General features: G+C 39.4%; 1 protein-coding gene and 1 long non-coding RNA gene across 3 annotated transcripts in view; one reads left to right on the forward strand and one right to left on the reverse strand.

Moving 5' to 3' along the window:
• Window positions 1-24630, reverse strand: part of LOC113026231 (metabotropic glutamate receptor 8-like) — a 155749-nt gene that overhangs the window by 127594 nt on the left and 3525 nt on the right. The window contains exon 2 of one of the 2 annotated variants that reach the window (XM_026174762.2): window positions 14643-15441. In XM_026174762.2, the coding sequence (XP_026030547.1) occupies window positions 14643-15293 (651 nt within the window). In that variant the 5' untranslated portion in view covers window positions 15294-15441. Of the gene's footprint in view, window positions 1-14642; window positions 15445-24630 lie in introns of both variants that reach the window. The other variant, XM_026174761.2, reaches the window with a different exon arrangement.
• LOC145430129 (uncharacterized) lies at window positions 1121-2939 on the forward strand. Its single transcript, XR_013910548.1, has 2 exons — window positions 1121-1840; window positions 2144-2939. It is a non-coding gene; the product is annotated as an uncharacterized LOC145430129 (long non-coding RNA).

The raw sequence follows: 24630 nt of genomic DNA on the forward strand, positions 1-24630 counted from the left end.
GGCCAGTCCCTTTTTTTCAGTGTAGACACTGTTTCCAAGATTTATAGAGCCAAGTACATTTAGTTTAATTTGAATTCAGATAAAACTAAATTCAAGATTAGAGATCATCCAGGTTTTTATGTCTTTAACCTCCTAAGACCTGAACTCTTCCAAGGCATGGATTTTTAATTTCTCTTTGATATTTGGGCTGGTTGGGGCCCGATGAATGTAATGAATTACCAGATTTATTTTTTTTTTACCTTATTTTTGTTTTTAAGAAAAATAAGAGCCACATATGAGGATATTTGTTTAAAACTTTGATAGAACAGTAGCAGTATAGTGTAAGAGGATATCAGGCCCATGTAGAGCAAAATTGAGTATTTTGGTCTAAATAACCCAAAATGTGATGTCCACATATGTGGACGCCAGGTCCTAGCAGGTTAAGACATTCCTGCACTTTAACTAAATGGTGTTTGTTATCTGGCTTTCTTTCTAGCAAGGAAAATGTAGGCTATGCAATCGAATGATACTGCCTAGGTGAAGCATCTATAATGTAAAGTGAACTGGTCCTAGCACAGAAACCTGTCGAACTCCATTATTAATCTTTGTGTGTGAAGCAGACTCCCCATTTACATGAACAAACTGGATTTTATTAGACGGATACAGCGGGTAAAATAAGTATTGAACAAGTCAGCGATTTCGTAAGCAGATATGTCTACAACTGCTGCTTACATGAAATTCTCAATGTTTGTAACAACCCTTTCAATCAAACCATATCCATAAATTATGTTATGTGTCTTGACGCATGCACAATCATCCAGGTAAGGAAATTCCAAAAAGTTGATTCTGTTCATCTTGATGAAGCCTTTTCAATGGGAGAGATGTTTCATCACTCAATCCTGAATTCTTCAGTTTTCAGTCACTTGGATGAGTGACGAAATGTTTCTCCCACTAAAAATGCTATGTCCATATGAACAGAATCAACTTTTTCTGATATGGTATGTGTCATAATGAAAAATGACATAGGGAAAAAGTAATTGAAGACATAAAGAAAAGGAAGTGCAAAAAGGCACGAGAAGGCATGACACAAGCTGAAATCTATCAGTAATTTTTCATTTTTTCAGCATATGATACTGGCACGCTTCATATAATTGAAGGAAGGATGAATGGAAAATAGATAAATAGAAAAGAGATATTCTTGACAAAAAATCTGCTAACATCTACCAGGTTGATGAAGATGAATGAGTGTGGTTGTTGTCATCTGGTGAGAATTTGACTGTAATAGCACCTTTAGAAATATATTTACTTGGAAAACTGGTGACATGTTCAATACTTATTTTAATCCCTGTGTAACCCTGGTTAACATAGCTAACAACAAATAAAAGCCTGTTAGTAAAAACAGTCATAAGAAATATATTACAGGTGATAAATAGTCAATAAATAGATCATAATGGTTAGAAAATTCATTAAAAACATCAGCAATGATATAATTCATGGTATAGGATTTCATTTGTGTTTAAAAACATGTTAAAAGGGTACAGAACTTGCTAATTCATGGTGTTTTATGTTAATTCAGGTAAAATGGCTAAAATATGTGTTGAGACTCTTATTGTGAAAGGGCACGCTGCAGCGTGACTCCTGTGATTAGCCACACCCAATCGGGTTGTTCCTTCTTTTTGATGCTCGAGAGGGAGAAATGCAGACAGTCCTTGCAGAGCTGCTGCTTAAATGAGTGAAAAAAATAGTAAAAATAAGCCAAAAATCTACTTAAAGCCATTTTTGTACTCTGGAGAATGTATTTTTGTTTTTTCCGACCTGTCCTTGCCTTGGTGACATTGTGAACATAACCGAACGGGACTTGGTGAGTTCAGAAATTGTCTTTTATTTCATGCAAGAAATTTTTGTTGTATTATATTGCTAATTTCATGCAAATGGAGAGCCAAGGTAGCAGATTTATGTTGTTTTATGTTAAAAACGGTGGATTCGTGCTTAAACGACACACAGGCTGCAGTTCAAAGGCCTTTGACGGTGTTTCAGCGCGCCATATTGGCATCACCTCATTTACGGCTAAATAAGCTGGAAAAAACGGACTTTTACTGTTATTTAAGGGCTACCCGTGTGTTATTTTCGAATGTTTATGCACTTTATTTTGTTGTTATGGTAGGCCATTAAGGTTTGGATCGGGAAATGCTGAGCTAGAATCGGAGTTTGATCCGCTGAGCGAGAAACAAGATGGCGAGCCACCCACGGACCCATTGAACTGTACCGAGCAGGAAAAAGGAAAACGCCCCCTGCTGGACGTTGAGCTCTTTCGCTGATAAAACTGGTAGGATTAATCCATACACCTCTGCAAAAGAACAGCGGACTTTTCAAAGCACTGGATAATCATTCGGAGTAATTCCAGGACTAATAGTTAAAGGACACAAAGACAACTTTCTTTTGTTTATTTGTTTGTTTAAGGGATTTATTCAGCCTTTTGCTGAATTGTTTTCAGTTTTACATTTATTTATTTATTTTTGTAATTTATTTTGGTCAACCTTACATTTTAATGCTGTAATGGTGTTAATGGAAATGTAAATAATTTTGTTGGGTTAAAACAAAATAAGGACTGGTTGAGAATTTAAAGGTGAACCTAGACCAGGATTAAATTAAATCTTGGGCCTAAAGAACTGAACTTGATTTAAAATAACACAGTGTTAATGCAAATAGATCAAAGGATAAACTTGAACTTAGAACTTGAAATAAATAAAACAATAACCTAGGTTGAGAATAACATCCTTCTAAAGCCAAATAAAAGGTTTTGAGATAAATAGGATGAACTGACAGAACATACTGAACTAAGAAGGGGAAAGAAAACATCTTGTTTTCCTTAAATGTGTGATGTTGAATGTTTTATGTAATGTGTCTATAACTGTCTATTCTCTGTCTTCACAAAATAATAAGCCGGCAATTTAAACGTATTTACTGGTCTGTGGTCTTTATTACATGCTACGCTCATTACTGCTCTAGTAGTCGAACCTAACTGGTCCTAGTATACTGTAACGACTCCAGAAGTGTTACACCTGCATGACTGAAACTTGTGCTATGCTGTACCTTTAATACTCAACTGATACTACTTAAAAAGGACATTGCTCTGCAAATGATCAGTTAGCTGTTTTACAACCTTCAGAGGCCACCCTCATGAAGTTTGTTTCTGATTGTTTGGTCAAACACATTCAGACCACCTGCTGGAGGTTATTTTGTAGGTTACTTTGTCACATAAAGCTGCAGATACTAGTTCTGCTGAAGAATTAAAGACTTTCTAGAGGTTTCCAGGCCTCCTAGAGTAACGCTGTCTGAATCCTGGAATGTCCTCTTGACAGTGGGAGACACAGCAAACCATTTCAATATGCAAAAGATGTGTGGGTTGACAGACCATTTTTCAAAAAATTATATCTTGAAAAGTTTTCATTTCTTTGATATATGAAGCTCTCATTGAAACACTCGTTTTATATGTTCAAAATCTGGACCACAATTTTTTTTATTCAAATCAGATGGTCAAGCTTATGGGTCATTTCATTTAAGATCAAATGACCAATAAGTCAAAACTTCAAATGACATCACACTTCACTTACACTGGGTTAGATTGTCTCTAAGCAGTAATAAAGTGTTGAGAGAATGATAAAGAGTGGGTCAGTGGTCAACAAACCAGTTGCAGTTGTGACTCACTGTAGGGGGTTTCACTTCCTTGAGCATGTCTTGATCCAAATCTAAAATAACAATTTGAGGAGACAGAAGAGGAGTCACACTTATTCCTGTTGCGTAAGCAGTTGCCTGTAGGGCTCCCATCCACCATTCAAGAGCTGCGAACTTTCCCTCTATCTTTTAGTAATGCTTCAGTTCACACAGCCAGCTAGGCAGTGATGCAATATTATCACATGATAGGTTCCCAGTTTTTCCCAGTCCTTCCTGAAGCATCCTGTCACGTTCTGCCTTTTACCAAAATTGGTTTCTATCTACAGCATAGACTGTTGGTAGGAAACAGGTCTGCATAGAATGACTATTTTATTATGCTGATTTTTCTCCATTATTATTTTTCCCCATCAAGAAAAAAATAAAATAAAATGAAATGTGACTCAGCTATCTGGGACTAGCTGATCATTATTATTATTATTATTATCAATATTATTATTATTATCATTATTATTATTATTATTATTATCATCAATATTATTATTATTATCATTATCAATATTATCATTATTATTATCATCATCATTATTATTATTATTATTATTATTATTATTAATTGGCTAAATTAAAAACCTCTGTTGTGAAAAAAACAGCTCACCCTCTTTAAATTCTAAGATTTTATGTTTGAAGTCATAAAAATATCTGGTCTTTACTAGGTTCTATTTAAATAAAACCGCATATGTACAGTATAACATGATGTAATACACTGGCTTGTAGAACCACTTTTATCGACAATAACCAAGTAACTTCAGTCGTCTTCTGTATGACTTGTGCAGCCTCTCACACCATTGTGGAAATTACAATGTTGTTTCATTTCAGTTTCACTGAAACATCTTGGCTATTTTCTTATTCAGCCATTCTGTTGCATTATCTTTGGACAGGGGATTTTTGTTTTTATTTTGTCCTGCTGAGTACAACTTAAGAAAAAAAAACAGAGGGTGCACGTTGGGTGTGTATACTGTAAATTTTAGTATTTTCTACATCAATTAGTTTCATTCAAAGTCACAAATGAGCCAATTCAAGTGTATTGGCAGAAAGCATTGCACTTTTCAATAAAGACAATTTCACCATTTTATTAAAATTAAAAAGCTTAACCATAATTTCACTGAACAGGAAGAAATGACTATAAGAAAGAAGTGGCTTACGTGATGTATTATCCAACTACAAACAATAGTTCATCTTATTCTGCATCTGTGTTGAAGTTATGTCAATTTACCGAACAGCCCTCTAAATTGGAGTTTCACACCTGCAGGTTGTAATTGTGTGAAGTCAACATGACTTACTAATTTAATTTCCCCAAACACCATCACACCACTTTGCTCAACTATCATTCTGAAATGATGTGGCTCTGAATCAAAGATGAAGTCTGTAGTCTGTGTGCTTGAATATGAGTCTTTTCTTAAAACCAGCAGACCTCTGACCATTATTCCGGTTCAGCTGATCATAGATGATCTCTGCAGGTCATACTGACCACCAACAGCAGCTTGAGATTTTCGAGCATTAACCCCACCCTACTCGGGGCTGTTTTATTCCTAAATGGCTAAGATTGGTACCCAGTGGAAGAATAATGGCCTTTTTATACATTTGAGAAAGGCTGAGAAAAACAAGAGAAAGTGCAATACGTTTACACAGAGATGGTAAAGGTCTGAGGAACACAATGTTGATATAACTGTGCAAAACTAAAAATAATCACTTTGCAGACTTCCACAGAAAGTGAAAAATTGACATTGTCTTTATTAGCAAACTTGAGTTCAATAATAAGATAAAAACTCATTTAAATTTACTGACAAATTAAATTTTAAGTGGAGACTTTTACAAACCTTTTGTTATTGTGAAGGCTTTTATTGATTGATTGATTGATTGATTATTGATATTAATTGCAACATTTTCTGGTACTTTTACCTGTTTTTTTAGTGTTCACATTGTGCAGCTTTTGTTTTGACCAATATAACTGGGATGAGAATATCTCCATGTATTACCTTGCATGATACACAGTTTATCTGTCTGGTTAAAGTCTGACAGTTTAAAAATTGTTTCATTAAAACTGGATGAATTACAAATTGAAACCATAAAAATAAGTTATGAAAAGCTTTATTAACACAAAGACAAAAAGAGAGAATGGCAGCTTCAGACAGCATAATGAGGTTGTGATTATCAACTAAACACTAATAAATTGCTACTACAATGAGCAAATTCTCCCTGCAATTCACTTCTGTCCACCCTCTCCTATATTTCTTTCCTCTCACAGTTTCATTTGTTTTCAAACAATAGAGTGATTAGGTAATCACCTTCTGTTCCTAACAGACCGAGACAGTTACCAGCTTGGACCAAGGATTATGTTATGAAATGAGTTTAAAAAAAAAAAAATGAAAAGAAAAAAAAGTGAAAAAAACACGCTTGAGCTGTTGGGTGCTAATGTTAAGTTCCATACTGCTAGTTCTGAGGTCCAAGTATAATAGAGGATTGATTTACTGTGATTTATTTGTGAGTTTTGTGACTTAAGGTTGTTAAGTTACTACAGTAACCTTAACGGTACAAGTATTCATTATAAAGGACGATTTAGGCACCATAACAAGATTGTATGTTAAGATCACGGGTATAGTTCAAACACCCAGTAATGTTATAAGTGAAATAGGTATTGAAAATGCTGTCTGGTTGCAAAGTTTACTACTGATAATGTTCTGTGCAAATAGTAATGTTGCCATACTAAGTAAGTAATACTGAGGTAGTAGAATTCTGTGAGAATGAGGAGAGATGTTGTGTTTACATACACTGCTAAGATGGTGAAGGGTTGCTTACAAGGGGGACTGAATATGAACATATACTCAGTTACCAGTAGGGGGCTCTGTGACTAAGGATGATGGAAGGAGAGAAGAAGTGAAGTGTATGGTGAGAGGTAAAATGGCGAACTACTGCTGAATATATACGTTCCATTACAAACCAAGCCGTCTCCGTTCTTCTGTCGAAACACCACACACGACAGAATAGCCACAGGACACCTTCAGTGTGCATTCATTTTTATAGAGGCAGGAGTGATTTCACCCTCACATTCACAGTTTTAGGACATTATTAAGAGATGATCTTGTGTGATGGTGCCACTAAGAGGTCACACTGTTAGATATTCAACGATGTCATTAACAAATTGTTAAACCAGTGCCACCTACTCTTGGTTTTTAGCCAGTATTCAGTTCAGGTCAAGATGGTTGTGTCACTTCATAAGAATGTTTACCATAGAAATACTCTCACTGGTACTGTATTTGGTACAACTTGCCGAAAAGGTTTGGATCCCCTTTGCCTTCAAAGGTGCTTTAATTCTTCATTTTACATATTTCCAATAAAGTCCTGAAAAAAATCCTCCTAGATTTCAGCCCATATTGACATGATAGCATCGTGCATTTGCACATGCATCAATGATGCAAACCTCCCATTCCACCATATCACAATTGGCTCTATGCAGAGGCCGTGTGAGTACAGTAAACTCATAGTCATATTCAAAAAAACATTTTGAGATGTTTCAAACGCCTTGACAAGTCATCAAAGCAACCAACAGAAGATAAAGGGACATACCAGCCCAATATCACAGCAAAACATGTAGGAGACGTGCCAGTCCAACATGTCCATTTCACATTTTGAAGAGGCAGAGTGTGAAATGAACCCAGAAATGGTCGTTAGGTAAGGATAGGATAATACCATTTTTTGCGCATCTGTCACACTTTCATATTTCAGCTCATCAAACAAATTAGGTAGTTTAAGCTTCCGACGTCACCTTATGTGAAAAAGCAATGACCCCCACCCAAACCTAATAATTAGCTGTGTCACCCTTGTTAATATTAGAAACACTGAACCAAAAACTAGTGCGAGTTGTGTGTAAAGACCCAAGATAACTGTCAACAAACTAATGAATGACTTAGCCAAGTCTGGAATTGCAGTCTCAAAGAAGACAATCACTTAAACCCTGCACAGGAATGGACTGTGGTTGAAGAGCAAGAAAAACTTCACTTATGCAGGAGTCTTCTAGCCAGATTGAAGTATACTAGGGAAAACCTGGAGAAAGACTATGCATGTTGAAAGTGTGCCCTTTGGTCAGATAAGACAAAGCTAGAGGTCTCTAGCCACAGAACTGCTGCTTACGTTGGAGAGGTGTATGACAAGTAACCAGTTTAAAAATCTGATTGGAATGAAAATGCTTCATGTAAACACACCAATCCAAAGATTCTGTCCCAATCACAGTCCTGTATGATTATTATTTCCTCCTGATTGACAGGTGTCAAATAGGGCTGGGCATCGTCACTGATTTCTAGAATCGATTCGATTCCGATTCACAAGGTCCCGAATCGATTTGATCCATGATTCGCTTCAATTCAATTCAATTCAATTCGAATCTGGGAAATTTTGCCTCAGACAGTCAGAAATATTGTAATTCAGATCGGTACATTTACATATTTTTGTATCTATAAAAAGGAAGCTGACACTCGCAAGACTTTATCAAAGGTGTGAGCATCACAGCAGATGCCTTTGTGTCAAAGTAGCTGGGGATAAAACACAGAAAAACATGAAGGTGATTTTCCTGGCCTGGGATTTTATAAAAATATTCTGCAGTACATCAAAAATGAAAGAAAACCATTAATCAACATATGAACATTACCTCTAAAGTTACAGCGGTTTTATTAGAGACACAGCTAAGCATTTTGCATAATTTTAAAAAGTTTAAATTTGTTCAGTCGGTGGGTCGCGCTTTGTGTTTACATCTTTGTGCAGAATCCGTGTACCTGCTCTCATTTAAAGCTGTTTTAGCTGTTTGGTGGTTTTCAAAATTTTGTGAGGTTTAACCTGTGATTTTGGCATTTTGGGTAAAAAAAATTTATATTAAAAAATCGATTCAGGATTTTAATGAATCGATATCACGTTATCCAAGCCAGAATAGATTTTAATCGATAAATCGATTATCAAAACCCACCCCTAGTGTCAATCTGTAAAGTTACAAGGGCAAGGTCACCAAGTCACTAAGTGACTTCTCTAATCTACTAAAAGAAATCTACTGCTTTTGCTATAAATTCTTCTCTTGGTTGATACAATGTCCTCAACTGGCTTTTAGGTGTACCCTTCTTAAATGTTTTAGTATGCATGCTATTGACCAACAACAGTATATTAGAAAGTAGCAGTAGAAAGTGCCCCATTATTTAAAACGACCCACATATTGAGTAAATGTATTTTATCCTTGCTAAACTCACAAGTAAACTGAAGGTTGTTCGTAAATGCATTTAGAATATGTACAAAAAATATGTCATCAGTGAAAACATCAAATTTAACATAACAGGAACCATGACAAAAATCTTGTAGCTCAGGATAAATATCAATACTGTTACAACCCAACAATCTATAGTAGTCAGCTTCTGAACACCACTGGATCCAGATGCGATGAATCTCCTGATAATTACTTTTATCAGCACTGGAATGGATTTGGTGGTTTGTTTACATTTGATATTACAATGCTGTCGTAGTGCTGGGAGACTGATGAGCATTTTCTGTGAACTGGATATCCAGTCATGACACTGGAGGCTCAGATCTTCTTCTTCGTCTGACTGTTCAAATAATAATAATAATAATAATAATGGATTGGATTTATATAGCGCTTTTCAAGGCACCCAAAGCGCTTTACAATGCCACTATTCATTCACTCTCACATTCACACACTGGTGGAGGCAGGCTACGATTGTAGCCACAGCTGCCCTGGGGCAGACTGACAGAGGCGAGGCTGCCATATCGCGCCAAATAGAAGGTTCCTTCTGTTTTCATTGCTCTTTCTGGTATTTTCCCACCTGATTCCTTTTTTATTTTGTGTTTTTGGCTAAACCTGCAGCAGATTCAAAACACAGACACCATGGTTGAGTTCCTCCCACGCAGACAGCAGAGATGGAAATATAACGCAGCAGCATGAAGGAATGTAGCAGCAGAGTGTCCTGAACACAAGACTGTGCTCACGCTGTGTGTTACAGTGTGAAAAGGATGCGCAAATATTATGCAAATGGACTTAGAGGATTTCACAGTTTTAGATGGAATATCTCACCCCTTATATCCTCAGTGAAGTGTCTGAAGAGGAAGAAAAATGCTTTTATTAAAAGCAAATCTCTTTGCAATCGAGACTGGAAATATTAATATTTTTTACTGATGGAGGAAATAAAAGTGTCATATTTAACCTCAGGAGTAAAAGGTTGAAAAAGAAGAAAGGCTGTAAAGTCATCAAAAGGTTCATCCTCTGGAGAGAAGGAACGAGATCAGCACAATCTATGGATGACTTATTATTGAAATGGCCGATTATCACTTACTGCTGTGTGTTAGTAATATCCTATCTAAAATTAAGCCCAAAATTCTTTACCATATAAACACATTATGGCCATTACCTGTATAAAAAGGACCACTAAAAAATAAAGTCACAATAAAATGTTTCATAGTTGTGTTTCTGTTTGTCCCCAAGTAATCTGTAAAATGATATTATTGATAACAAGACCTTTCTTACACCTGCATTTTTTTTTCTAATTGCCAGAAAGTTGAGGTTTGAAAAGGATGATGGCTTGTACAGGGTCACGTGATGTTTGACTTCAGTAAACAATTTCCATGAGTTTAAGCTGGTCGTTCTGAAGCCATATTGAATACAATTTCAATAAGTTGTATCCCTTTTATAAAGTTGCCACTTTGTGCAGTGCATTTTATCAAGCCTGGTTTCAAAACATCACGTGGTTGATGGGGAAAGGAAACCCACTAAACACAGGGTTTCACAACAGCACATAACTAACAAATGGGTAATGTCATTGAAATTAATTTATATACAGTCCATGATTGTATTGAGAATGTTCATTTTGTGAAATAGCACACTCATTAAAAATATGAGTCAAGTGCTTAAAAACAATACAACTCTATCTGGATGCAGAATCTGGATATGTGGTTACACTATTTTTATTTAGTTATTACCAAATGGGGTATAAGTGGGATGCCTATCGTAGTGTCTTTACTCAGAATATCCTCAACTAAAAAGAGCCTTTTCAATAAGCCTTGTTATCTGTCAGTGTTGTGACTATAGCTGAAGGCTGTGACAGCACTGGTGAGGAAACCTCTGCGTCAGCATTATCTGGCTATTCCCATCACCACCACCACCCCCTCCCCCACCGCCCCCAGAGGCATCTCTGGCTAATTTTAGATAAGCGATGTTGTTGGGCCTTTCCGTCCTCATTAAGCTGTTAGGGTTCTAACACACACACACACACACACACATACACACACACATTAAAATCATACACTTCATGACTAATTTAACGCAGTGGAGTATGTCTGCTGCTGTGCACAGCAACTCGCTGCCTTCAGACACAGTTTGTCTGTGCAGAGAATGAGGCAACAGCTGAGATCAACGTTTTGTCAGTGAGAAACACGTTATCTATTCTGTATCCAGCTAAGAGAAGAATAAAACTGAAGCTACATCCTCAATTGGAAGCCATTAGCATTGGCATGTTGACCAGAGGTCATAGAAAGTTAATAACATTCATCAAATTTGAGTGATTACGGGAAAAACAACCAGTGGTGACATGAAGTGGGTGGTATTTGAAGTAAAGGTTTTTGAAATTTCAGACCAGCAACTCCAGTAGCTGCCAAAGAGAGAGTAGGATATTATTGACTGGCATATGGTTATGGTTGTAAGGTTACCAATTTAACTAGAATATCCACGAGCAAGCAGCTGTCAGCTTTAGAGCAAGGCAATAAGTGCTTGCAGTGTCAAATCTAAAAACAAACAAATTAAAATGTGTTCCTTCATATCAGAACATGCTGTTATAAGCTCCACGCCTTTTGGAATCAATCCTGCACATTACTGACATCTGGGGGGCGCAGTCAGCTATTGCTGCTGAAAGTGCTGTTTGTTTCATAGTCATAGGAAAGCAGGCTAGCTTAGATTAGTCTCCATTTTAAGGGTTTTAACAATGGCGGAAACAGGGCAATCTGACAAACCCAGAGTTTTTTTCTGGTGGTTTATGCATGCACACTGTTGATAAACCTCTGATCTTTCTTGGTAAACCAATGCAAGACTAGCATACAAGTCAAGCTGTTTCCGACTCCCTTCCACATGATGTATGGAAACCCAATTTGCATTAGCAAGTAAACAATTGTGATTTATCATGGGAACAGATGAGTTTCAACTTGCTAACCACCTTAGCTAACATGTGTAATTTAGAGAAGATGGAGTGTAAAAACTTTGTTAATTAGTGCAATTAGCAATGACTTAAGATTAATGATTTGAATCCCCCTGTAGATATTGACAGTTGCCTGCAGAACTGCTCCCAACAAACATAGATGTTTACATCTGCGCTGTAACTGCAATAAGTTAATTAACAGATTTGCACTACAACCTAGTTTGCCTCTTATCTGTAGTTATTTTTATTTAATTTAATAACTGTACAGTACTCTCTGTATATAGTAACCATTGTCCTTAATGTAAATATGTAAGAAAAATTGTGTATGTTTCTGTTCTGTGTCCTGTGTACTGTTTGTTTGTATATGTGTCTTTTTGACTGCTGTTACAACCATAATTTCCCCTTGTGGGACAATTAAAGGATTATTCTATTCTATTCTATTCTATTCTATTCTATTCTATTCTATTCTATTCTAAACATATCATACCGTATCACACACTGCTCTGTGTTTTTGATTAAACTGGTTATTCTTTTGTCATTAATATATTTAATATATTACACTTTAAAACAAACAAACAAACAAAAATCAAGATGTAGGCCTGTGTCTCATTAACTTTTTTTTGCGGGTGTTTTTTATAGAGACATGTGGTCCAGAATATGTTGCTGGACATTCAACAGAATGTTAGGTATTTAAAACAAGCTCAAACGTAAACATATGCAACAGTATTATTAATCCATTTAACAGTGCTTGGAAACATTTTTCTGTAAAATAATTATTATTTGATACTTTATGTACAATTTTCCAATAATACAGGTGTATGTTTAATCAGGTTCTTTTTTTTTTTTATCTCGTTATGCATGCTCAATAATCCAGGAAAGGAAATCCCAAAAGTTCTGTTCATCTAGACGTAGCGTTTTCAGTAGGAGAAATGTTTCGTCACTCATCCAAGTGACTTCTTCAGTCTCAGCTGACTGCAGGTTTCCCCAAATCTTATAAACAATACATTTGCACAATGACTGAAACTGGCCCCACTGAATGAACAATGGGCTGGGAGGTTGGTCCCTTGATCATTAATATGCAAATTCTCATGACCACTGATCAACAACCACTGATCAAAGCTCAGTGATCAATGGCCATGAGTACCATTCACAGAGAGTTGGGGAATGGCCGCAATCACAGTATTGTTGGATGATGATGGAAGATGGTGAAAGCATTTGACAGGCATGTCAAATAAAATTTATCTTCGTAAATTACCAAACAGTAGAGGAAAATCTCTCCTACTTCATTGTCAAGTTAATTTACAAAGGTAAATGCTTAACTTTCCACTTCATACATGTTACACAATGGATCATGACTGAATAGAAGATGATTGCAATATCACAGAATTAAATTGTACTTTAATGTCTTAAATTGTGATTTTTGCAAAGAGAAATCTTTAGCAGATACAGAAGTGTGCAAATGTTTTGACTCCTTTCTTTGCTTTGTTTGGAGTCAGATTTTCTTGTGCTTTTTAAACATGATTAAACATAAAGTACAGGCACATCACTAATATTTATTCATATAATCAGCGCATCGTCTCAAATGAAAATATGTTCACCTTACTTGACTCAAGCAGCTTGAAGATTTTTTGAATCCACAGCTGCTGACAAGTCGATTTTTTCTTCACACTGTGAATCTTTTCACACTGCGGAGGTCAACAGAAGATTTAGCCAGGCTGTGAAAACACCCAGTAATCTGCTTCTCGCACCAAATATACACCTGTCCCTCTGTTTTGGGTTAAAGATGCTTTTGTCAGCATATTCTAATTTTTTGCAGGATACTCCCAGAAGTTTTCCCAAAGATGAAGATGTTATGATATTATAATATCTGGTTTTAAAAAAGGTGTCTGACAGATAATTTATATACACTGTAAGACCAAAGGCTGTACATAAAAGATCCCATGAGAAGTATCTTGTTTTTTCATAGTGGACATGACAAGCAAGGGCTGAATCTTATTATCTTAGGAACCATGAGACTGCATAGCAAATGGTAGCAACTCATCAGTCACAGGGCAGCCATCCCCGGTAGCATACCCTGATTAACTGTGGATTTAATTTTAGATGGATTCACAATTTATGAAAATAAATGTAATTATTTATTAGATAAGTCCTGAAGCTAGTGATGGAGGCCATAAACTTATCAAAGTATTTACTGAGGTCGGTACTGAGGTGTACAGTGTGTACATCCTCACTTTTGTGTTTTGCAATGTTTACATCTTAAAATACACTTCAGATTGATTGACACAATAAATCTCTCTACATGTAAATATTTTACATGCTTTCAACAAGTACATTTAGCATTAAACTGACATACAGAAGATTCTGTATCTTGCTTGTATATACACATGATTTACTTTATCAACTTAATGGGTATAAATGTTCTTTCAGTTAAAAAATCATTAGTAAAAATAATGATTCTAAACATTATTTTGAGATAACAATATTAGCTTTCTAACTCTTGGAGTTGTCATGGAGTTAGTGACAGTGTATGAAGCTGTTAAATATTAATTAAATAACATTTGATTGTTCATACAAGTATTTATCGACATATATATTCAGAACTTATGGCTTTAGAGACTGGTCCTTACAAGTACTAGGACTACCAAGCATATGGTGAGGTACAATGTACCCCACCGTACTCCAACAACCACAAACGTCTGTTGACTGAAAACAAACAAACAAAAAACTTCAAGGAATCACACAGCATTCTTGTACCTTGAACAGTCGCAGGATGTTCGCCACCATGATCGATACAGAGCTGGCCGATGCGCCGATGACTCCCACAACTTTATCTGGCTTCGCAAAGATGGGAGGATCACCATTAGTGCAGCGAACATCAGAGCCATCCCTCTCAATTAGTGCCTGGACAAAAGTAAGGGACTGCTCCAGGGCATAGGTGTCACGTGAACATGTGTCCAAGATTCGTGCCCCAAGTGTCACATTGGGCAGCACGTCTGGGTCTTTGTTGATGAGGTCAATGGCAAATAGCATGGCCTCCAGTCGATGGATGCCTTTCTCCTTCTTCAATTCACCACATGGCATCCCCCTCTCACCACGGGAATGCACAGGGAACAACCCACCCAGAATGATGTCACCATCCAGGCGGATTGAATGGGTATACTCCTGTGAGCCCTGCTGGGAGTCTGCTAACACAGCAGGCTTCTGGGAGGTGGAACCTTGCAGCCAGCAGCTCTTTAGCATCAGCACACAGAGAAAGCAGTGACTGTAAAGAGTCAGGGGCTTTGACTCACTCACCATTTTTGCAGTGACAAGAGGTGTGGAAAAAGTAAGTGTTGATATTATCACACAATCAACAGTCAAATGACAGTGCAGGCTGTGTGATAACGGAAGGCTGGGCCAGAACATGGAATATCCCTTCACTTGGGGCAGGGTTGACCATTGCAGGCAGGTCCACTTTGGAGCAGTGACCTTGAAGATTTCCTGTAGTACAGGTTCCTGTGGCAAGAACACCTTTCTCGTCTCTACAGCTCCAGCTTCACATTCTTTCAGAGACCTGCTTGAGAGAAAAATAAATCCAGATAAATAAAAATAAAAGAACCTTTAAACAAGAGATTGCACAAGTTTTTCTGAGCAAAGGCATGCCACGGTGTTTCTTTGTTATTCTGCTTTACAACCTTTAAATATTTGTGCTGCCAAATACCAGAATAACTTTTCTGTTCAATAATAACAACAAAGATTCCTACAGGAGCAGAGTTTCTGTCTCGGTGTTTAAAAAGCAAAGATGTGATTACATCCCCATGGCTCTAATTTCAGCATTTAGAAAACTACATATGGGAAACACTGGCCAATTAAAGGGTCTTATGAGAGCAAAATGCCATTCCTACTATCTGATTTGTGACACATCTTCCTTCAGACAACCCTGCTTCAACTCATAAAAGTTGAAAAAGTTGCCACTGCGGCATTGAAAACCTCTAAGCTGCAAAGATGAGCCGAGCGTTATGATATAAAGTGTAATTCCGCAAAACTTTTGCTCTGAATTCTAGATACCCCATTTAATTTTTTTTTTGAGGATCGTGTCAGTCCATTTCTGTGCACCAAAGCTGGTCACAAGTTTTTACTGATGATGATGTGTGCATCAAATTGTGTTTGCAGAGGCAGTTCTCACGGGAATAATTACTGTTTCTGTAGTGTTAAAGGCTTTAGTAAAGTTTTTAGATATTTTTGGCCTTCTAACAGTTGTACAAAAAGATCAAGGCACCAACTTACACTCTCTGCACAGGTGATTAATCAGCTCAGCATCTCTCAGCATTATTGCAGTGCATACCACCCTGAAAGCCAGCACACGCTCAGGAGGTTTGATCAAACACACAAACACGTTCCAAGGATACAGTTTTGAGTTTGATAAAGACCGGAAACAGGAGGTTCATCTTATTGCTGAACGGGAGGTAGTTCAAGTCATTTGGCTTTAGCCCAGCTGAGCTTGTGTTTGCTCGTGTGCATTGTGCATTGGCCTCTGAAACTCCTGCAAGAAAAATGGCTTAACAATGATAAAAAACAAAATATCCTGGGTTGTGTCAGTGCTTTCCATTTTAAACACCGCTGGGCCTGATAGATTGCAAAACAAAATCTGGCTGCAGTCCCAAAAAGGATGAAAAGTTGGTTTAACAAAAAAAAAAAAAAAAAAGCCAAAGCCAGGTGACAGGGTGTTAGTTTCCGTGCCCATTTCCAGTACTAGTCTGTTGGCACATTACAGCAGCATTTTTGTAGTGGAGGAAAAAATAATTTGCGACACTTATGACTTCATTGCCATGTTCTACTGCAAATGACGAAGCAGACTGTGTCACATAAAGATGCTGAAACCATATTTTGACCAATGATTTGTCTGGTTCAAACTTAGTCGTCAAAGTAAAAACTGCTTTGACGTCTTTTTCTCACCGCCAACCTGCATGTGATGTGCTGGCATTTCCACCGGCATGCCTGTAGCAGCAGATAACTAAATCGGTGATGCTGATGGACCATCTATGGCATTGGTACAGGGCAACTGAAATAATTCTTAGATTCTGGCAAAGCTTAACTCATGTTTTAAACATTTGAGTGGGTCACAGCAAACTGACATGATTAGTCTTATTTATTCACAAGGGTCTCTAGTCTCTGTTCTCTGACATGCAATCCCAAATGCATATGTTAACATATGATGTAGATTTGGCGGTTTCTTACTCCATAAAACAACATCCATATACAGTGAACTAAGAGAAGTGGCAACATTTACAAAAGGAGGACAACTATATGTTGGCACATGGTATTGCAGAATTTAGCTGTAGCTCATGGAGTTCCTCCTTCCGAATAGCCAATAAGTCTTATAGCTTTGGCCATTTTTATACAGACTATAGGAACAGGAACAGTGTCTCAAAGTCACCCTCTTCCACAATTGGAAGATTGTGGGAACAGTGTTGGTTTAGCAGCTTTTGTGATTAAGCTGGACCTCTTAAAAGGCTCTTTGCAGGTGGCACTGTGATGCCAGATGGTTCTCTACAATACACAGTTATACCCTTTGGAGTCCGCAAAGCACCTGCCACATCCTGGTTTTGACTATGTCATGAATCGCTGTGTAGCAGGCAGGAGTTGGACTCAAAGTGCAGGCACTCAGGCACGAGGTTTAAACACAAAGAACTCAGCTTTATTTGCTGGCAGGGGAAAGTCATACAAGAGCAAACTAAACTAAACTAAACTGGAAACTCACAAACTAAACTCACAGTGAGTCACAGAGAGATCCACACAGCATGAGGGACGACGCAACACTGACTCAAAGAAACACAGGGTTTAAATACACTGGGGTCATGTCCAAATTCATGGGCTGCATCCTCCTGAGGCCGCATTTGTAGACCGATTACGTCACAGCAACGCGCCGAAGGCTGTCCAAATTCGTAGACTCCTCCGAATGCAGCCGACAAATGCGTCCTCCTTTTCCCCGAATTTGAAGGATGGGTCGGGTGTGTCCTTCGTGGCCTACCATATCCCAGAATTAATAGCGCGGCCCAGCCAAACTCCAGTTTCCAGCAATGGCGGCCGCTACTAAGTTTTAAAATTACTCATACTAATCTTTCTGGGTCACAAAATAAACTTTTAACATATTTTCAGGCGAGAAAGTAGTTGTGTAAACATCAAATATCTGCTCGGTTTATCAAGATATCGCATATCTGCAAAAGTGCATCGACGTTTTCGGAGGATTCTGCTACCCACCAGCTCGATAGCTAGCCGGGAGCTCGAGGGTTACTGATGCGGCTGAGAACGGCACAACTCCTGGCACATCATTTTCAGATCCCCGCGGACTTTCGCTGCTCGGGTTAAACGTGATATATAATTCACTTAGACAACCTAAAAATGTTATTGTTGGGCTTTTTTCAGTGTTTTGTTTGTTCGTGAGTAAATCGGTTTGGCTGAGATTAAAGTTATTAGATTAGATTAGATAAAATAAAACTTTATTAATCCCCCGACTGGGTTCCGCCTTGGTTTTTACACAGCTGACTAAACGTCAAACAGAAAACTGATTAAACAGAAGTATGAGACAGTCGAGAATTTACGCCAGTGTCCTGTTATATTTTAGATAGCAAGAAGCAGACGGCTGAGTTTATTAAACTCCACCGAGACAGCGGTGACGCTAATCAGAAGGCTAGACCGTCCAATTTCACGGCCGTTTACTTCCGGCCTACCTGACCTTCTGAGGACCCGGCCCACGTAGACCGCGAAGGCTGGGTCCTCAGGAGGATGCAGCCCATGAATTTGGACACGACCTGGGAAGTAACGAGGGGAATGAGACACAGAAGGAGAGCACAGCTGGGGGAAATCAGGACTGACGAGACAAGGAAGCATAACTGCACACACTGAGATCAGACGTGGACTATCAAAATAAAACAGGAAACACAAACACAAAGACAGACTAAGAGACACGGGCTTAACACAGAGACCTGACTACATTACAGGGGATACACAGGCATACACAGGCAGAGACGATGGAAAACAGAGGGAGCACCGAATAAACACTGGGAAACCAAAACACAAACTGTCATAATTCATAATATCAAAAATAAGAGTACAAAAATCAAAAACACGGGGTCACCGACCCAGAACCATGACAGACTAGGGTGCCAGGCTGTGAAACATATATAGATGATATGGTGATTTTGTGGGTTTGAGCATGTTGAACAGCCGAGTAGTGTTTGAGAGGGTGGCAGATGCAAATCTGACCATAAATTTGTGCAGTGTGAGTTTTGGGGAGCTACGGTGGTGTACATGTGTAAAATAGTGGGTAGTGGACAAAAATACCCATTAAGCTATTCTTATTTTCCCGTCGCCTTCATCCAGGTTTGAGTTGCAGCACTTCTGGGGGATGGTGGGTTATTATAGACATTTCTGCAAAAACCTTTCCCCTGTTGCTCCACTCAATGGTTAAGTGCCCCCAAAAAGTTCACCTGGTCTCCAGATTGTCATCATACATTAGAAAATATTAAAACTAGTGGCATTCCGTCAGGACAAGCAAGGCCAGCAGTGCTTTCCCTGTCATATCTAAAAATATACATGAATTAAAATTTACCAAAGTAAAGCAGTCTCTCTTCTTTCATCACAGACAACGCTGGCATAAAGCTACTTCTGTTTGTATCCATCCTGTACATTACTGCCATCTTTTGGCCAAGGTTGCAATTGCCACTAAAATTTGCTTGTTTCTTACTTACTTGTAGCCAGAGGTGGGTCGAGTATCCAAAAATTGTACTCAAGTAAGAGTATCATTACTTTAAAATATTATTACTCAAGTAAAAGTGAAAAGTAGTCGTCAAAAAAGCTACTCAAGTAAGAGTAAAAAAGTACTTGGTGAAAAGGCTACTCAAGTACTGAGTAAGTAGCGAGTAACTGTTTGAAATGTCCGATTTATTTTATAAATAAATGCTATCAGACAAACAAAAATAAATAAATATACAAATTTTAGTATTTTCAAAAGGAATATATGTAAAAAGATCCACAAAATAAGGCACAACAATTCTAATTTCAAGATTTCAGTTTTTCACAACGTAAATCTTTTTCAAGCAAAACACACAGTAAATATATTCGCATTTACAGCAGCCTCAGCGAAAACATTAGAACGAGGCAACTTCAACATAACAGGCTACAGCTGATGCGCCAAAATGTCATACTAGGGGTGGTTCTTTTAAATACAAGGATGGATTAAGTAAATCAGAAACAAATGACACAGAGATGCAACAGATATAATCAGTAAAAGTTTATTCCCAAGGCGGACAGCAGGAATTAAACACACACACACACCTGTGCTAAAATTCCACAGGAATAGACATTCTAACAAAACTATAAAATGTTCTTTGTATACTAAAATACCCTGAAGTATAGACAGTGGATTAACACAATGTAATATGTAAAAATGTAAAAACTACACTCACAAATACTGAAATCAGAGAAAAACTAATTATAAAAGACAAATACAAATTTCCACTATGTGGATGTACATATGTGTATGGCTCACTTTACTGTAAATTGTTTCTTCAGTCAGTGAAATGGTGGTTCAGCTTCAGCAGCAGTTGGCTCTCAAGGTTCTTGCTGTGAAGCTGTGACCGTTTGGCAGTGAACAGGAGTCCTGTATGACTAAAAAATCTCTCACAGGCTGCAGATGCAGGAAGAGCTGTATTGACTTTGATCGACAGCTTCTTGATCTGAGGAAAGCCATACAATACATCCATACCTCCAGTGAATGGATATGAAAGGTACCTCTCCAGTTCCTCTGCTTCTGGCTTTCCTGACCCCATGGATCCATCATCTTAGTCAGTTAGGCTGCTGTTTGTGCTGGCCTCATCCAGCTCTGTGTCTAGGTGATGTCTGATGAAGTGGAGACCTGTGGAAAGATGTATGGTTTTCAAAAGAATTAGGTCTGGTCATTATAGTGCTGTATACACTGCCAAGCTGCAGATGTTTGCTTGGAGCTAGCCTCCAAAAGCTGGCCATACACTGTGCGATTTTTGGCCGATTTTGAGCCGATTTTTCAGTTGTGCAACCGTTTTGGGGATCGGCCTGTGTCTTGCCTTAATCGTGTGTGCATCATGTAGTATACTTGGGGTAACGAGCAGTTAACACCTCACGACCAGCTCCCAATCATCAATCGTATGGTCGCATGATAATCAAACCAGTTTGAAATCCTGTCGCCTATCACACTGCGCACGCACAAACACAGAAATGAAAGAAAAGGTGGAGCAGCACGCAGTGCAGCGTGTGATCTGGACACAAGAGATGGAGGCACAACTTGTAGGATAAGGCAAGCTCATCTGAGTACGTAAGCGGAGAGCTGCCACCCAGCTGCAGACTGTTTAAACTAAACAAGCTGCTATTTGACATAATAAACCCTGTCAGCCGCAGTATTGCCTTCTGTTTTAACAGTTAAAGCAGTAGACACGAGCTGTTTGCATGTGCGTTGAACTCCAGGGTCATTAACCAGGCTACCTGTTACCTTATAGCTCACGCTAACTAACAAGCGAGCAGTTAAAAGGACAGCCGAGGCTGCACAAAACACCCACAAACTTATCTCACTACAACTTAGCGCCGAAAATATGACTGCCAGCTAGTGATGGTAAATTTGATTCTTTTTACTGAATCGAGTTTTAATGAGTCACTCACCAAAGTGAATCAAATTTTGGAGTCATTTGATTCACTGAGTCAGTCGACCAGAGAGTGCAAAAAATGTACATTTTCACTCAAACTTAATTTGTTTCTCTTTTCATGTAAATCCCACTGCTAAGATGAATGATTCAAAAAAAAAAAAAAAACCCCAACTATTTTATAGAGCAAAAAAGACCAAAAACATTTCTAAAATTAAGCAATTTCCTATCAAAATTGCTTAATAAGATAAGATAAGATAAGATAACCTTTATTAGTCCCACACGTGGGAAATTTGTTTTGTCACAGCAGGAAGTGGACAGTGCAAAAGTTATGAGGCAAAAATTAGAATACAATAAGAATAAATACAGTACACAACTGTACAGAATAGAATAAAATAAAATACTATATACAGTAGAATAAAATAAAATAAATATACAATAAGATAAAAATAGAATACAAATACAAATACTATATACAACTGAGTAAAAATACAACGATGACAGAAAGGATTATTGCACTTAGTATTATTGCATATGTATGGATGTGTGTGCTTGATCAGTTAAAGTCTTTATTATGGAGTCTGACAGCAGTGGGGAGGAAAGACCTGCGAAATCTCTCCGTCCCACACCGTGGGTGCCGCAGTCTCCCACTGAAGGAGCTGCTCAGTGCTGTCACAGTCTGCTGCATGGGGTGGGAGATGTTGTCCATCAGGGATGACAGCTTAGCCGCCGTTCTCCTGTCACTCACCACCTCCACTGGGTCCAGAGGGCATCCTAGAACAGAGCTGGCCCTTCGGATCACCCTGTTCAGTCTCTTCCTGTCCCCAGCAGAGATGCTGCCGCCCCAGCAGACCACACCATAAAAGATAGCAGAAGCCACAACAGAGTCATAGAAGGTCTTCAGGAGTGGGCCCTCCACTCCAAACGACCTGAGTCTCCGCAGCAGGTACAGCCTGCTCTGCCCTTTCCTGTAGAGGGCGTCTGAGTTATGAGTCCAGTCCAGTCTATTGTTCAGATGAACACCAAGGTACCTGTAGCTGTCCACAGCCTCAATGTCCATACCTTGGATGTTCAGTGGTTGCAGTGGAGAATGCTTGTGCCTGCGGAAGTCTACCACCAGTTCCTTGGTTTTACTGGCGTTGATCTGGAGGTAGTTCAGCTGGCACCAGTCCACAAAGTCTTGGGTCAGACCTCTGTACTCCTTGTCGTCCCCATCAGTGATGAGGCCGACTATTGCAGAGTCATCAGAGAACTTCTGCAGGAAGCACTGGGTGGAATTGTGGGAGAAGTCTGCAGTGTAGATGGTGAAGAGGAACGGAGCCAGAACCGTTCCCTGTGGGGCCCCCGTACTGCAGACGACCCTGTCCGACACACAGCCCTGAGTCCTCACATACTGTGGTCGGTCGGTGAGGTAGTCCAGGATCCAGGTAGTGAGGTGATGGTCCACTCCAGAGTTCACCAGCTTGTCCTTTAGAACCGAGGGAAGAATGGTGTTGAAGGCACTGGAGAAATCAAAGAACATGATTCTCACAGTGCTTCCAGCGGTCTCCAGGTGAGCGAGGGAACGATGTAGGAGGTGAATGACGGCATCATCCGCTCCAATGCCAGGCTGGTAGGCAAACTGAAGTGGGTCCAGTGATGAGCTTATTAGGCGCCGAAGCTGAGCCAGGACCAACCGCTCCAGGGTCTTCATCAGGTGGGATGTCAGAGCCACCGGCCTGTAGCTGTTGAGGTCCTTGGGGCGTGAAGTCTTTGGCACTGGTACAACACAGGAGGTTTTCCAGAGCTGTGGGACTCTTCCCAACCTCAGGCTCAGGTTGAAGAGGTGCTCCATCACCCCACACAGTTGGTCCGCGCAGGACCTGACGACCCTCGAGCTGATGCCATCTGGACCCACTGCCTTCTTGCCATTAATCCTCCTCAGTTCCTTCCTAACCTGGGTGGTTGAGAGAGACAGGCTGGAGCCTTGTGTTGAGTGTGTATTGGATGCTGTTGTTGGGGGTGGGGGGGAGTGAGCAGGGTGAATAGAGGAGGTGTGAAGTGTCTGAGGTGGAACAGCAGCAGTGGGGGTGGGTGAGTCTGCAGCCGATGTTGCAGACTGCCTCATGGCTGAGTCAAATCTGTTGAAGAAATGATTCAGTTCATTTGCCCATCTCACATCCCTCCCAGGCAGAGAGTTCTGCTGTTTGTGGCCCGAGATGGTTCTGAGGCCTCTCCAGACTTCACCAACGTTGTTTTGTTGAAGCTGGTTCTCCATCTTCTGCCTGTAGCTCTCCTTCCCATTCCTTATCAGTCCCCTCAGCTCTCTCTGCACCCTTTTCAACTCCTCTTTGTCTCTGGATTTGAAGGCCCTCCTCTTCTGCTTGTGGACGGTTTTAATTTCTGGGGTAATCCAAGGTTTGTTGTTGGAGAAACACCGTACAGTCCTGGTAGGTACAGTGTTATCCACACAGAAGTTTATATAGTCAGTAATGCATGTAGTAAGGCTGTCGATGTCCTCACCGTGGTCATCACAAATCACCTCCCACACAGTCGACTCAAAACAATCCTTAAGAGCCTCCTCGCTCTCCTCTGACCATCTCTGTACTGTGCGGGTGGCTGGTGGCACCCTGCGCACTAAGGGCTCATACACAGGGACAAGGTGCACCAGGTTGTGATCAGATCTGCCCAGGGGAGGGAGAGGTGATGAACTGTATGCCTCTTCTGCATTGGCATACAGTAAGTCCAGTGTTTTATTGACTCTGGTTGGGCAGGTCACATACTGGGTGAAGGTGGGCAGTGTGGAGTCCAGTGAGGCATGATTGAAGTCCCCTGATATTATGAGAAGGGCTCTCGGTGATTGTGTTTGCAGTCTGCTGACCACAAAACATTTATTTTGTTTATTTTTATTTTATTAGTATTTTCCTTAAATGTGTTAAATATATATTTTCTCATCCAAATGTCCACTGAGCTGTGAGCCAGGGGGCGGTAATGCACCTTAACATTGGTTGCCAACCAAGAAGAAGAATCTGTGAGCCAGGAGGGAGGGGGTGAGTGAGTGAGTGAGTGAGTGAGTGGTTCGCTTACGCTTACGATTCAGCACCGGAGGG

Source organism: Astatotilapia calliptera, chromosome 7 (genome assembly GCF_964374335.1).
Source record: "Astatotilapia calliptera chromosome 7, fAstCal68.1, whole genome shotgun sequence".
In the NCBI taxonomy this organism is placed as follows: domain Eukaryota; kingdom Metazoa; phylum Chordata; class Actinopteri; order Cichliformes; family Cichlidae; genus Astatotilapia; species Astatotilapia calliptera.